The sequence below is a fragment of the Lampetra planeri genome, chromosome 22 (genome assembly GCF_965212315.1).
Source record: "Lampetra planeri chromosome 22, kcLamPlan1.2.h2, whole genome shotgun sequence".
NCBI lineage: Eukaryota > Metazoa > Chordata > Hyperoartia > Petromyzontiformes > Petromyzontidae > Lampetra > Lampetra planeri.
The window spans coordinates 10,518,497-10,532,413 of NC_136128.1; the positions used below are offsets into that span (position 1 = coordinate 10,518,497).

General features: G+C 51.3%; 1 protein-coding gene across 1 annotated transcript in view; it reads right to left on the reverse strand.

Moving 5' to 3' along the window:
* The window catches only part of KLHL29 (kelch like family member 29), an 89,715-nt gene extending 77,126 nt beyond the window's left edge, over positions 1-12,589 (reverse strand). The window contains exons 1-2 of the mRNA XM_078604416.1: positions 12,489-12,589; positions 6,816-7,175 (exon numbers count right to left, since the gene is read on the reverse strand). Of these exons, the coding sequence (XP_078460542.1) occupies positions 6,816-7,106 (291 nt within the window). The 5' untranslated portion in view covers positions 7,107-7,175; positions 12,489-12,589. The remainder of the gene's footprint in view (positions 1-6,815; positions 7,176-12,488) is intronic.
* Between the last annotated feature and the right edge of the window lie 1,328 nt (positions 12,590-13,917).

The window sequence follows — 13,917 nt, forward strand, 5'->3', positions numbered from 1 at the left end:
TAACCGGCCATCCAACCGCCCCCCCGCCTGCTCTGATGAGTCCGGGGTGCCTGCTGATATTGTCGATGCCCCCGGTACTACCGGCCGAGAACGTCAGAATGTTGCAATGTACGATGTGAGGGAGGATGTGGAATAAAAAACATATATATTTAGTAAAAATAAAAAAATAACAGGCGTGATAAAATTACTTCGTGATGCGCGAGACCGGTGGAGTCACGTCGAGTTTATCCGCTGGGGTTGAAGTTGATGGAAACGATAAATAAAAATAAAAACGCAAACGCTTTGCCATTTCCGGAATAAGCGCGGGAGGTGTTCAAATGCTCCAACACCAAATCGACACCTTTTTACAAGGCATAAAGTCAACGCTCGCCACACACGCGCGTGGTGATAAAAAAAAATACATTATATATACACACGAACAAATGTGCGTTCATACGTTGACGCACTGTCCTTTAAAACCGATTGCTCTGTACCCAGAGTCGGCCATCAACTACGGCTTCGTCTCACCAGTGCTTGACGAAAGGCCACCAAAAGGCAACCAGCGCAAGGACCATGCACACACCAAAGCATCGACAGCTCGGACTAAGGCTGTCTCCGTTGCTCGCCGTTTTGACTTGTTAAACCAAAGCGAAACGCCACTCAGATTGTGCATCGTGCCCCAGATGTTCGTCGAGACGGGTTCGTGATCGGTATCACACCGAGCTGATATGAGCTACCCGTCGGAGGCCGTCGGACTGCGAGAAGGGCTGCGTGCAGAACGAGAGAGATAGCGAGAGAGTGAGCGAGAGAGTGACCGAGAGAGTGAGCGAAAGGTGGGGGTTTACATAAAGCAAAGTTTAAAAATGTAAAAAAAAAAATTACGAAATGATGAACGAAGCAAAGTGCCGACTACACCGAGCATCTTCTTGTTTACACTGATCGTAAAAAAGAGAGAGACAGAGAGAGAGAGGAGCGTGTGGATCAAAGGACGGAGCGTACGCAGGCAAATGGTGTCACATTGTTCCGCGATAGGAGTAAAGTTGGGGCTTGCGAGGGACGCGGCACCGCCAGGATGGAATGACGGCTGGTGGGGCGGCACTCTCGATGAGCTGGCATCTAAAGGAGAGGAGGCACGCGGGAGGGGACCCCCCCCCCCGCCTCCATCGTGGAGACGGAACCGTGAAATGAGCTCGCCCACGCGGGATGACCGAGGGATCGTGGCGTATCTGCAGGGACGGATTGGGGAGATGCCTTCATCGAGCCATGGGTAGAGCACGGCCGACGATGATGATGATGATGACAGCACCTCCAAATATCACGGTCAGCTACGTACGGTGCGAAAGAAGTTCGACGTGCGTGCATGACGATGACGATGCCATCTGCTGCAGTAATATATTGTTTTACCCGTGGATTTTAAGCGAAAAATGATGAACCGTCGCTGACATCTTGCCAGGACCTTCTTGGAAATGAGTTGTGCATCTCAGGGGCCTGCCGCGGATAAATAAAGGCCATCACCATTAAAAACATATTTAACAACGATAACGGTAAATTACATAAACGATCGTGCTTTATTTTCATGCCCCCCCCCCCACTCAAGCTGACGCTAATGCATCCTAAATGAGTCTGTAATTTACTTAGGGCTTGTGTGCAATCGATGGAGCTGGAATTATTTTCTCATTTGCGGGCACTCAAGACCGTTGGGATTAGGCCAACACACACGCAACCAGTCACACTCGCTTCCTGTGTGATGCGCACATCATCGATATCTGTTTAATCGCGTGCGGCCTGGCCACGGGGGGGTGGGGGGGATGGCTGCACTGCACATAGCTATGCTGCATGAGGCTATGCTGCACGAGGCTACGCGACCACGTGGTTACGCTGCACGTGCCCACGGCGACCACGTGGTTACGCTGCACATGGTTACGCGACCACGTGGTCACGCTGCACGTGCCCACGGCGACCACGTGGTTACGCTGCACGTGGTTACGCGACCACGTGGCCACGCTGCACATGGCCACGTGCGTGACGCACCAAGCAAAGGGTCTGTGCAGTAGCATTCTTCCACGAAACTCCCGAACTCGCTGGCACTGCGAGGTGGCCAGGAGGAGGCAGAAGAGCAACTGGGGTCGATTATCTCATCTGTGTTGGCATCGGAAGAGAGGAAGCGGACACGCATTCCGATTCGGGAAGCTGAGTGAGGCGTTGTTCGTGGGTAAATGAACGCGCTGTTTGTTATTGTTGCTGGTGCGGGCGATAGTTTGGGTGTCTCGTGCACACGTAAGTGCCTGCTTTGGGTTAGCCTCAGGGGAATTGCCTTTCACAAACTCCTCCCCCTCTGCCTGTCGGATTGAATATTAAATGGCTCGAACATTGTACAGTTTTTTGATTTACAACACATGCTCACAAGCGGAGTGTGCCTTCGTTTAACAAACATAAAAAAAAACGTTAACGTCGTCCTAGCCAGCAATCGCTTTCGTAACAGAAAAATTATCCACATTAGTAAGCCGATCTTTCCGGTAATTACCCTTCCTCAAAGCCGTTGGTGACTAAGCTAATTTTTGTTGTTGCATTAATTCCACGGATCAAAGGCGCGCGCGCTCGTGTAAATGTCCCCGTTCGCATCATCGACCAAGGCCAATCCGCTGCTGGATGAACGAAGGCCTCCGTCTCAAACCGTCGCCATTCCGTGATCGTCACGCGAGGTGGCGGCTCCCCCGTCTGGCTCCGGCGCCACGAGCGGCCGATTTCATCCCCACGGTGGGCGCGCTATCGGGGCACGGGCACAGCGCGGTAACGCTGCCACGTGCCGCACAGCGGTACCGTGAGGGCCACGTGGTGGTGTGGCCACGTGGTGGTGTTACTACGTCGCTCACTTTTCGGCGATGGTTAAAGCCCAGTTCAGTGCTGAGTGTGCGAGTGTTTGAAACGTCGTCAGTCAAATCCCCCCGCATCCCTTCTCCCCCATGTCAATGACGTTTATATATTTTTTGTAAGTTAATAAAACTAACAACTTCTGTGAACCCAGGGGACAGCTGCTTGGGCACGGATGGCAGTTCGGGACAGGGGTTCACCACCGCTCTGCGGGACGTGAGGTGGTGATACGTTCACTCGGAGCGTGTTCGTTCTTCCTGCTTTGCGGATTTTTGTTAAGTTGTTCCCTTCTCTCCCTCCCACCTTTAACCCCTTGTTTTTGTTATCCTTCCCCGATCCTTCCGTCCCCCATGTTATTTGTCATCCTCTCGCTCACGGTCCCCACCCGGGAGTCCAACTTCTGCCCCCTGCTCCAAGCCCCAGGCGCACCGAGCACTGGGCTTTGTCCGCAGAAATTCTTACGTCCCCACCCCACCCCACCACCTCTCCATGTCACGGTTTGTGCTTTGCACCGGGCTAGTGTTGAGTTAAAACAATAAAAAACGATTGAAACTAAAAATGAAAAACGAGGGCCTGCAAAACCGATGTATTCCAATTGCGCTCTGGGAATCGTGCGACAATGCAACGGAACGAATTCCCACACCTCTATCTGTGCCGGGGATTTGACGGGTAACCAACCCCAAGGCCACCTTCCTACGCATGCTTGGGGTTTTCCTCCGGGCTCTGCCGTGTTCATCCTCGCGCGATGCCAAACACGCCATCGATGAAATCGGTCAAACAATCCCGACGAAAAAAGAAACGCTCGGTCGCAAAGAGTACCGAGGCTTAGTTGACGCCCTCCTGAATAAACGAAGCTCAGCACCGCTACCACCATCGTCGTCGTCAGCATTATTAGAGCGACCATAAATATCTGCTGATAGGAGGATGCGTGGTGAAGGCTCGGGGAAGAGATGGATGTTTTAAGGGAGTGACTAAGTGAGGGGTGAATGGGGGGGGGGCAATATGAGAACGTGCACAGAAGCACACACACACAGAGACAAAGTTGCTCCGTGCATCATGCTTGCTGCTGCTTACAAGCGGCATCAGGAAACGTGAAATTGGCAGCGTTTTGTGAGCACGTGGTCCGGGGCAAATAAGGGCACGGACTCCACTCAACGGAAGTAGCAGAACAAACCTACCGCTGTGTGGCTACTGCTGCTACTGCTGCTGCTACTGCTGCTGCTACCGCCGCTGCTACCGCTGCATGCCGAATGTAAAATTAATTCAAAAAAATCTATAGAAATTGCACGAAAAGAAATAGCACGAACAAAGCAGAAAGTTATCACAGTGTCAAATAAGTCCATGAGGTCAACTACACGTCACGGAACACAGTCACAACTTCCCAGCCAGGTCAGGACCTTCACAGGAGGAGGGGCGGTGGTGGTGGTGGTGATGGAGTGCCAAAGAGTTACGACTTAATTTAGACCAATCGGTCCAATGTCCGAAAAGTGATGACCTCTTTTTCAGCGCATGCCTGCAAGAATTCATTAAAAGAAGGCCTTGAGTTCGGATTTCAATAATAAAATAATCAAAATGCGATGGAAGTCGATTTGTCGGACGTGGAGTGGGAGTCTGGCATAGGGCCTGCACGTCAAAAAACTCGCCTCACCAGTGGTGGAGCGTGGCGGGGGGCTCACAATTGGAAGGGTGCGAGTTCAAATCCTGGTTAGGGTTTCACTCAGCCCATTATCACCCCCCACCCCCCGGGGTCGATCAAATGAGCACCACTTTCTTGGGAAACCAACAGCGGTTGCCCTCCGGGTGATGTTTTTTTGTTTTGTTAAAGCGACTCGTTAACCTTGCCAATCACTTTGTACCAGAGGTGTGGACTCGAGTCATGTGACTTGGACTCGAGTCAGACTCGAGTCATGAATTTGATGACTTGCGACTCGACTTGGACTTGCATAACAATGACTTTGTCCCACCTCTGCTTTGTACTCATGTCGTGCGTGCTTTTTGTTGTGTTGTTTGTTTGCCGTCGTAACTTTCTGACCCCCTGCGCCCCTTTCCGGGACGTATGTGTGAAAACGAGATTTCGTAGTTTCTCGGATTCCTCCGGCATAGGAGATTCCGATCCCGAATTGCGTCCCGACCGTTAGGAGCGTGGAATTTCCACCGCTTGCTCCGGGGGGTTGGAAAGAGGAAGGTGAGAATTGCCTCGATCCACACTGGGGGAGAGGGGAGAGGAGCATGGTTTAGTTTGTGACTATTTATAGAAAGTGCTCCACCTCCGACGATATGGCGTGTTGATATTTTTTTGTGCAGTGGGTTGGTTCATATTAAGACTGCCATTAGCGGGGGTGGGCGGGCGGCTATCCCCTTAGGCTAAATTAAAAAACTGTACTTCGAGGAATGTTGTTACTTTATGTGCTTAACATTTGTTGTATGGTGATTCTATTATACTTTACCGGAGTTCAGCCGGTTAAAATTAACCCCTTTGGGGGTTTAAATGCAGATTCTATATTCTCCCACAAATACAATCGCTGTTCCCCCTCGCGGTCAAACTGGCATAGAAGCTTCATAAATCGCATCGCGGGCAGAGATTACACGTTAACTAACCAGGCTTGTGTTGCTCTGCAGGCCAACCACTTTTCATCGAGCAAATTTTCTTCAAAAACAAAATTAATCATCATAAAAGGTGTCCTTCGCATATCCGTCTCTCCACGTATTTCTTACGCGGCCCATCAGCTGCATCCCCTTCGTCGAGCGCATCATTTCAGCAGCATTGATTCAACAAAATGCAAACCTTTGGACCGGTTTCAACACACAGTATCTCATCAGCAGTAGGGTCAGGCTCGCTTGAATGAATGCTGATGAACTGACAATCTTACAGGTAAGCACCCTCCCTTTATGCTAAGCGGTCCAAGTCCAACGCGAAATTATATACAAGGTTTGAGTCACTATGAGACCTCCTTTACCAGTGGCAAAATATAGTGATGGGTTTTAACCCTTTCAACTGGTACAAAAACTGACACCCTTATACAAGGCATCTTGTTTGCAATAACTACAACACAAGCAGTCAAAATGCAAACAAACATAAACAACTCTGATAATGATAATGATATGCACTGTCCTTGAAGTTGATTGGTCCACACCCGAGACAGCTTTTCTTAGAGCCTAGTCTCCATTGGTGTTGGACCATTGAGTTGTACGCCTTTTGGCCTTGTACAAAGGTGTCAGTTGTTGTACCAGTTAAAAGGGTAAAAACCTATCACTAAGGTTTGAGTTATTTCTTAACTCACTCTGTATTCATTGGTCAGACAGAACCCACTCACTCACTCACTCCATGCCAACGCTGTACCAAGTTTCCACTGTTGCTCATCATAAGCGATGAAGATGACAATGATAACCCTGATGACGATGATCCCAATAGCGATGATGACAGCGATGATGACAGCGACGATTGTGATGATGACGATGATGGACACTTATTTTAGGATTTAAGTTTTTTTATAAGACGCAGCAGACCCAACAAAGGGCTTCATTGTGCCGTACAGTAAAATGTACACGCAAAAAAGAATCTCCAGATTACCCAACATATCCTCGGGATACAACTATTTTGGTTTCTTTCTAAATGGGGGCATCTCAGGCAGAGAGCGTTCCAAATTTGCGGGTCCAATGGAGCAAAAAAGCCCGAGCTCAAAAACTTTTTTTTCCGAAATTGTGGCTCACCAAGGATCGTGGTCGCGCGTGACGACATCAAACCCCTTAGAAGGATCGGTCAAACATTGAGGCTACTACTGAACGAGCGCTTTGTGAGTCAAGCATAGCGATTTGAATTGTGTAGCACGGAGCTCAACTGGAAGCCAGTTGTGAGTCCAGTAACGAGGAGGGACGACACACTGACGTCGAGGCTGACGGTGTTGACGATGACGGTGATGATGATGATGATGCTGCTGCTAGCGTGATGCGGAGTCGGAGCGTACGTGCGTCGGCGGTTTGAGGGGCCCCATCCCAGCAGGGATGAGCGACGGAATGCTTGGCGCACTGGTTGGCAGCGGTAGCAACCCAGGTCTCCCCGAGCCGTGGTGGTGGTGGTTGTTGTTGTGCTGCTGCTGATGTTGAAGCTGGAAGTGGTGGTGGTGGTAGTGGTGGTCGCCACCGCCGCCGCTGCTGCTGCTGCTGCAGCTGCTGCTGTCGCTCATGGCGTCGACGGAGCCCCGTTCCTTGCGGCCGCGGTAGTCGCAGCGGTCGTACCGCACGTGCGGGCGAGACATCGCGGCCAGGGGCCTCAACCGCCCGGAGCCTCGGCCGCGGCCGGCGTCGCCGCCAGCGCTGCGGCCACTCTGCGGGTAGAAGGAAGGTGACAACGAGGACCACAGCTTCTTGCGAGGAGCCGGGTTCTTAACAGGATTCGCGACTTGGATGGCGGCCTGCCTGAGGATACAACAACAACAAAGTCAACACGTTCGTCAACAACGCCGTCGTAATTTTTAAAAAAAGATATCAAATCGGGTCACGTTTCGGGCAATGGCCCTTCTTCATAGCACATGAAGCAGGTTTTGTGGACTTGGGGGTAGCAAGTTGGCCATACGATGGCAGTAACACCAATCCCCACTAGGCCCGAAGAAGCCTGAAGTAGATCAGGTGAAACTGACGGCAGATAAGGCTTCATGACCTGTGCCGCTGCTGCCGCCGCCACCGTTGCACAATCTGCTGCTGCTGCATTCTGCCGTTGCTGGTCATTATTGCAAAGGAGTTTCAGGCGGACTGTTTCTCACCCACGCCACCATGTAAAATAAATCATAATAAGTCGAACTAATGAGGGTTTACATGCGAGAGGAAACTGTAGCTCCCGTAAGAAAAACCCACGCGTGCGAGGGGGCAACACTCTATCCCTTACAGATGGAGCAGGTGGAGTCCACATTCGTTGTTAAGAAAACTATGGTGGATTGGGCAGGGCACTTCACTCGAGGAGATGACGGCCGATAGACAAGAACGGCGATGGAATGGCAGCCAAAGGTCAGAATACGTTCAAGAGGGCAAATCCACCGTCCAAACGGAGCGATAAGATAAGTTATCGTGTGCAAGAGTGCGGTGGATTGTGGCGTCGTGGGACAGTGAGGGAAGGCAGTGGCATAGGGAGGCCTTTATCCTGGAGTGCTGGATTGCAGGTCACGTGCCTAGCCACCACCACGTGGCTAAGCCAGCGCTGCTGATAATCTTGTTTTTATTATTATAACACACTTTTTTAACTTGACGTGTTATTTCTCTTTATATTCTTTGGAACCTTTGACGCTTAATATCTTAGGATTTTCATTTAATTTTGTTTATGCGAACTACCCACGTTTTTAATTTAGCACGTAAAATGTTTTTAATTCCGGGGTAAAAATAATTAATTGTTCTACTTTTGAGTGCAAATAAAAGTGTGTGTACTGAAAAAATAGTTTTTGCCAAATTTTTTTAAATGTGAGAGTCATCCAAAATTAAACCGGTTTCTCTGGATTAAGCACAGTGAGTCGATTGTAATCATGTACTATAAATAAGAATGTACATTAACTGCCTTTGCACGAACATTAACCCAACAAAAATTGCGTCGACAATATTTCTACATGGCCAACGATTCACGGGCGAACGTCAAATTATCTCCTGAGTTCCCAAGTTTGTCGTTGGTAAAACTTTCACAAACACAGTAGGAAATGTAATAAGCCAAACCACGGAATTGTGCGTAAACACGCCAGACAAGGCGCCTGATGACAGATGTATCTCGTTGCATCGCGGGCCCGTCAGAGACAACCACAACTCGGGAATTGAGGCCTTCATTCAGCAGTGCATAGCTGCTGCTGCTGATGATGATTACTGCGATGAATGTTCGGACACACACGAGGCAAAAACTCTTGCGGAACAGTCACACTGAAAAAAAAATGTCAAATCCGATTGATAATTCCTAGAGGCCTTGAACACACAGAGTCAGCAAGCTGTTTCCTACCCGAGCTCTTTACGAGCTTAACGGCGCTTATTGTCAGGAACGACCACCGATGCAAAGTCCACGACTTAGTCACTGAACCTGGCCACTCTTTAACGCGATCACCGGCGATCGCACGCGCCCATCGCCCCGCATGCACCCAGCAAGGCCCTCGCCTTGCCGAGACCTCGCCGAGGTTGAGCTGCCCACAAAAAACCAGCGGCACCGGTGGACACGCAAACGGTTGGGCCCGCGCCAAAGTTGCCACCCCCCCCCGGCCCCTCCAACGTCAGCCAGCGTTTGACTACAGCGTTCGCACGTTTTGTCGGGCAGGAAAAGCCACGGCTCCCACGTCGTGCCTCGCACCGCCACGTCACGTGGCCACCACCCCGAAAAGCACAACGCTCTCAGCCTTGCCTAAGCCACCGGTTCAAAAGAGCGGAGCGCGTTGACCGTGCCGCTGCTGAAGCCAGAGAGAGTTGAGGATGTGGCCTTGACCCCGTCAAGCAGCGGTGAAACAAAGATACAACTGCAGACTGGTCTCATTCTCAATTGGACTCGTCAGTAACGGTGCAGTGCGGTCACGGACGTCCACTGCTGCCCCTCCTGCTTCCACCCGGCACGCATTTGTCCCGTTGTGGGAAGTTCTCGTGATTCAAACAAAACGTTGGGCTGGGAGGCGGATGCTGCCAGCCCATGGAATGGCCCAGCGGATTGGGGGGGGGGGTTAGGAGCCATTTGGATGAACGCTTTCCTCCTCTGCGTATGACTGCGTCCCGTGCGCGTGTGTGATTCGTCTTCGCGCACACTCGTTACCACAGCGCGAATCCGTGGCCTGTAGCATGTCGCCTCATTATTGAAAAGCTCATCTTCGAGCTCCGTTAAAGAGACCGCGAGCGATTCCCCGATCGTTGCGCTGCGCCTTCAGATGCGGCGTCGGCGGCGGCGGTGAGCGTCACCGCTGGCACGCGGTGACGCTCACCGAGGACGCTTCGTGAATGCAGTGCGTGTCGTGGTCGTGGTGCCTGTCGTTGTCGTCACAGTGCCTCCGTCGTCCTCGTGTGACGCGGGGTTGGTATGGGCAGAGCAGGCGGCGAAGTTGTCGTGGTTTTGTGCACCTCGCCGACTCGGCGGCTCAAACACAAACAGTGGCAAATTAACTCAACTTGGTTCACATTGACGGGGTAAAGCCTCCCTGAGCTCGGCAGCTCTCTTTCAGTAAGTGACCTGCCACACGAACGAATGCTCGGCTCAACAAAGCAGCTTATCACGTGCGCCAGGTGGGGGGGGGGGGGTGACATTATAGCCGCCGAATAATCTAATGGGGTGTGCGAATTCACTCTGTGCATCCCCCAGGTTGGCTCAGCCTAAAATTATTATCCTAAGCAAAAGTGATCAACAGCAGACCAACCCCCACGCCCAGAGAGCAGACGATGATTGATGCTGGTGACCAAGCATGCCCCAACCCCACCATGACATTAATAGGAGCTCGCTGACAGTGCTTGAAACCGCTATACTTGGAAACCTGGTCCGATTTAATATTGAAGTGCGTGCGTGTGCGTGCACGTGTGTGCATGCAGAGACGTAAATATATTTAGGGGGGTGGAGGATGGGGGGGTGTTTTTTGAAGTTGTCAGCAAAGCAACGTAATTCCTGATTCTTTTTAAATCCTTTATATTAAGTTCACTTGCTTGCTTGCTTAGGACCGTGCAAATCTTTCGGTCGTTTTTTAACCCACTTCCCGTGATCCAATCGAGCTGACATTTTCCACACAGACTCGTTGTGCGTGACAATTAATGTTCGTGAAAAAAAGTCCAAAATTTTACACTTTTTAGGACTAAAATATTATATTTAATTACCAATTGCTTAATGCTGCCATGCAATCATCTGACCATAGGTGGCAGCCATCTCAAGCTAGGGGACGAGAGGACTCTAGCCGCCACGCATATAAAGGATTTAAGGTGAAAAACTTAGTTTTTACGGGTTATACTTGTTACATGATCGACTTGTTTGTTGAACGCTGCAGTATCGGCAAGTGCATGTTGGGGACGATTAATACGCAGCGTGTCTCCTGTAGCGGCGGTGGTGCGGCGGGTAGAACATGGCGCCATGAACCAGGAGGCCCCAGGTTCGATTCCGAACCAGCGCCAAAATCATGATGATGGTCCTGACCCTCTCCTCTAGCGCCGCCTTCAATCAACCCGCAACTAACGAGAGTGGTGAAGTATGGTCAAACACCATAATCCAGCAGTGGACTGACAAAAAACACCGCTGCTGCTTTGCTGCAATGACCAACTCAACACGCTTGCAAACGTACCGTGGTCTTAAAGTGGCGGGGATAATATATATAATAGGCAACGTTTCGGGCTATGGACCTTCTTCATAGCGCGTGTGCATCAGGCAGCACGTGACGCGTTCAGTTTTGTTTTTACTTAATACAGGACAGCGTATACGAATGTAAATTAAAATGTTCTATCATGGCTAGACAGCTGAAATTTGGCACAGATGTTGTCGAGTTTGTGCCTATGACTGACTGAAACATGTCTTATTATCATCATCATTCAAATGTTGATCCACAAAAATCAGTGGAGAGGCGGTTGATTTGAGTGGCTGCTTCAACAGAGTCACGCTCAGCCTGACGGTCCCCACTGCCTGCACAGCTACTGCCCCCATCACTTCGTGAGTGAACCGAGTAATTCGCCCCCCGCCCCCCCCCCCCCCTGTGGAGTGTAACATTCGAGCCGATACAAAGTGGGCAAAGCTCGCAACCGTTCAGTGCTGAAACTTTCAAAGTTGCCGCAGCGTCCGTGAGGACATTGTTGGATCGATAACATTCTCTCTGCGAGGAATGGCAATACATAGGCAGTATATGCAAGCTTAATAACTCTCTACTCAATGTGAAGACTGATCTATTCCGAAAACAGGAGCAGTACACACTCACGATCCCGTCTCGCTAAATCACTCACTCGAACTCGCCTCTCTCACTCACTCACTAACTCACCCTCTCGCAATGCTCTCACTCCAACACTCACCGCTCTGACTCACTCACCGCTCTCGCTCTCTCTCTCACCTTACTCTTAACACACTCACCTCTCTCCCTAACACACTCACCTCTCTCACTCAAACACTCTTACATCTCACACACACACACACTCTCACTCACCTCTCTCACTCATTCTCACAACACACTCACCACGCAACGACACACACACACTCTCACTCACTCACCTCTCTCACTAACACACTCACCTCTCTCCCTAACACACTAACCTCTCTCCCTAACACACACACACACTCACCTCTCCCACTCACCTCTCTCACTAACACACACACTCTCCCTAACACACTCACCTCTCTCACTCACTCACCTCTCTCCCTAACACACACACACTCTCACTCACTCACCTCTCTCCCTAACACACACTCACTCACTAACACACACACTCTCCCTAACACACTCACCTCTCTCACTCACTCACTCACCTCTCTCCCTAACACACTCACCTCTCTCACTCACTCACCTCTCTCACTCACTCACCTCTCTCCCTAACACACTCACCTCTCTCACTCACTCACCTCTCTCACTAACACACTCACCTCTCTCACTCACTCACCTCTCTCCCTAACACACTCACCTCTCTCACTAACACACTCACCTCTCTCACTAACACACTCACCTCTCCCACTCACTCACCTCGCCGAGAGAGACTGCACGAGGGAGCGAGCCAGAGATCGCGCGCGGCGACTCTCGAGCCGAGCCGCGGCGATGTTGAGGCGGGCAACGAAGCGCGTGCAGTGACGACGATCCTCCCTCCCTCCCTCCCACCCCGCAAAGCCCTGACCGCCACCACACACACACTCGCTCTCTCTCTCTCTGTCCCTCCCTCTCCCCATCACACACACCACACTCTCTGCTTCCATGTCCCTCCCTCTCCTCTCTCCTCCCTCCCTCTCATTCCCCTCCCTCTCTTTCCCCTCCCTCTCCCCATCACACTCTCTCTCTTCTTCTCCGTCCCTCCCCTCCCTCTTCTCGCCCACTTCCTCCATCTCCCCCCCTTCCTCTCCCCATCACACGCGCGCACAGGGGAATAGGGGAGGTCACGAGTGCACGCTGTTTGTAGCATCAGCAGCAAGGACCGCACCAAACTCCCTTGGCGGGGAGAGATTTTCGCGAAACCTCGGCGACGCGACGTGCCGCAACTTGCAGGTCCAGTGGTGGTCGTGGTGGGAGGGGGGGGTACCATTTGGAAACTTGGCACGCATTCGCCAACAACACTGAATACTGTCACCTCGTCGCCCCCCCACCTCTTCCACCGCGGCAACCCGCCCCCATCCCCAGTGCCGGATGAAGCGAGTGCGGGGCCTGTAGCGTCTGTTATAAAGTGGCCCTAAATAAAAAAAAAACACGTAAATATTCAAACACCAATAATTAACTTGCATAGTAAAGTAATTGTAAATTTTCATTAGCTATACAGCCAGATAATACGACTAACCGCTAACCTTGAACACCCGGTCGTTCATAAAAGTTGAAGGCGGTATGGTACTATAATAATAGAGCAAGTGCAGAATCACTGTGCCGGAAATGCTAGCTTGAAAGTGCGGGACCCGCATGTGTAGCTACTTGTGCTACGAGGATAATCCGCCACTGACCCCCCCATCCCACCTTCGCCCCAAAATAAAAGTGGGGCAATTGCCCTTCTTCGCAGACAGCGGGTGAAGAAGGGAGCCATCGCCGGAAGCGTCGTCGATTTATAAATCCCAATGGCAATTTGCTTCGCGTAGCGCTGTGAACGGCAGAAGGGGGCAGTTTGCCGGTGGCGTGGTAACTACATTTAGCAGCTCGGGGGCTGCAGCGAATCGGTCAGGTGGGGCCCCCAATATTATTGAAAACGTACTTCATGTTGGTTGTCAAAGGGGGGCCTAACTCGTAGCTTTGACCACCACGGGGGGACACAAGGCACCCCCTTACCGGCGCCACGCTCGCTGACGCGACTGGCCCATGGGGGTACGTTGGGTCAGCAGATGGATTAGGGTCTTCGCGATCAGCGGGGGAAGGAAGGAAGAGAGTCGGTGGCAGCCAGGGAGGGGTTCGGCTGGCCCCCTGGTAAGCCGTGTGGCTCATT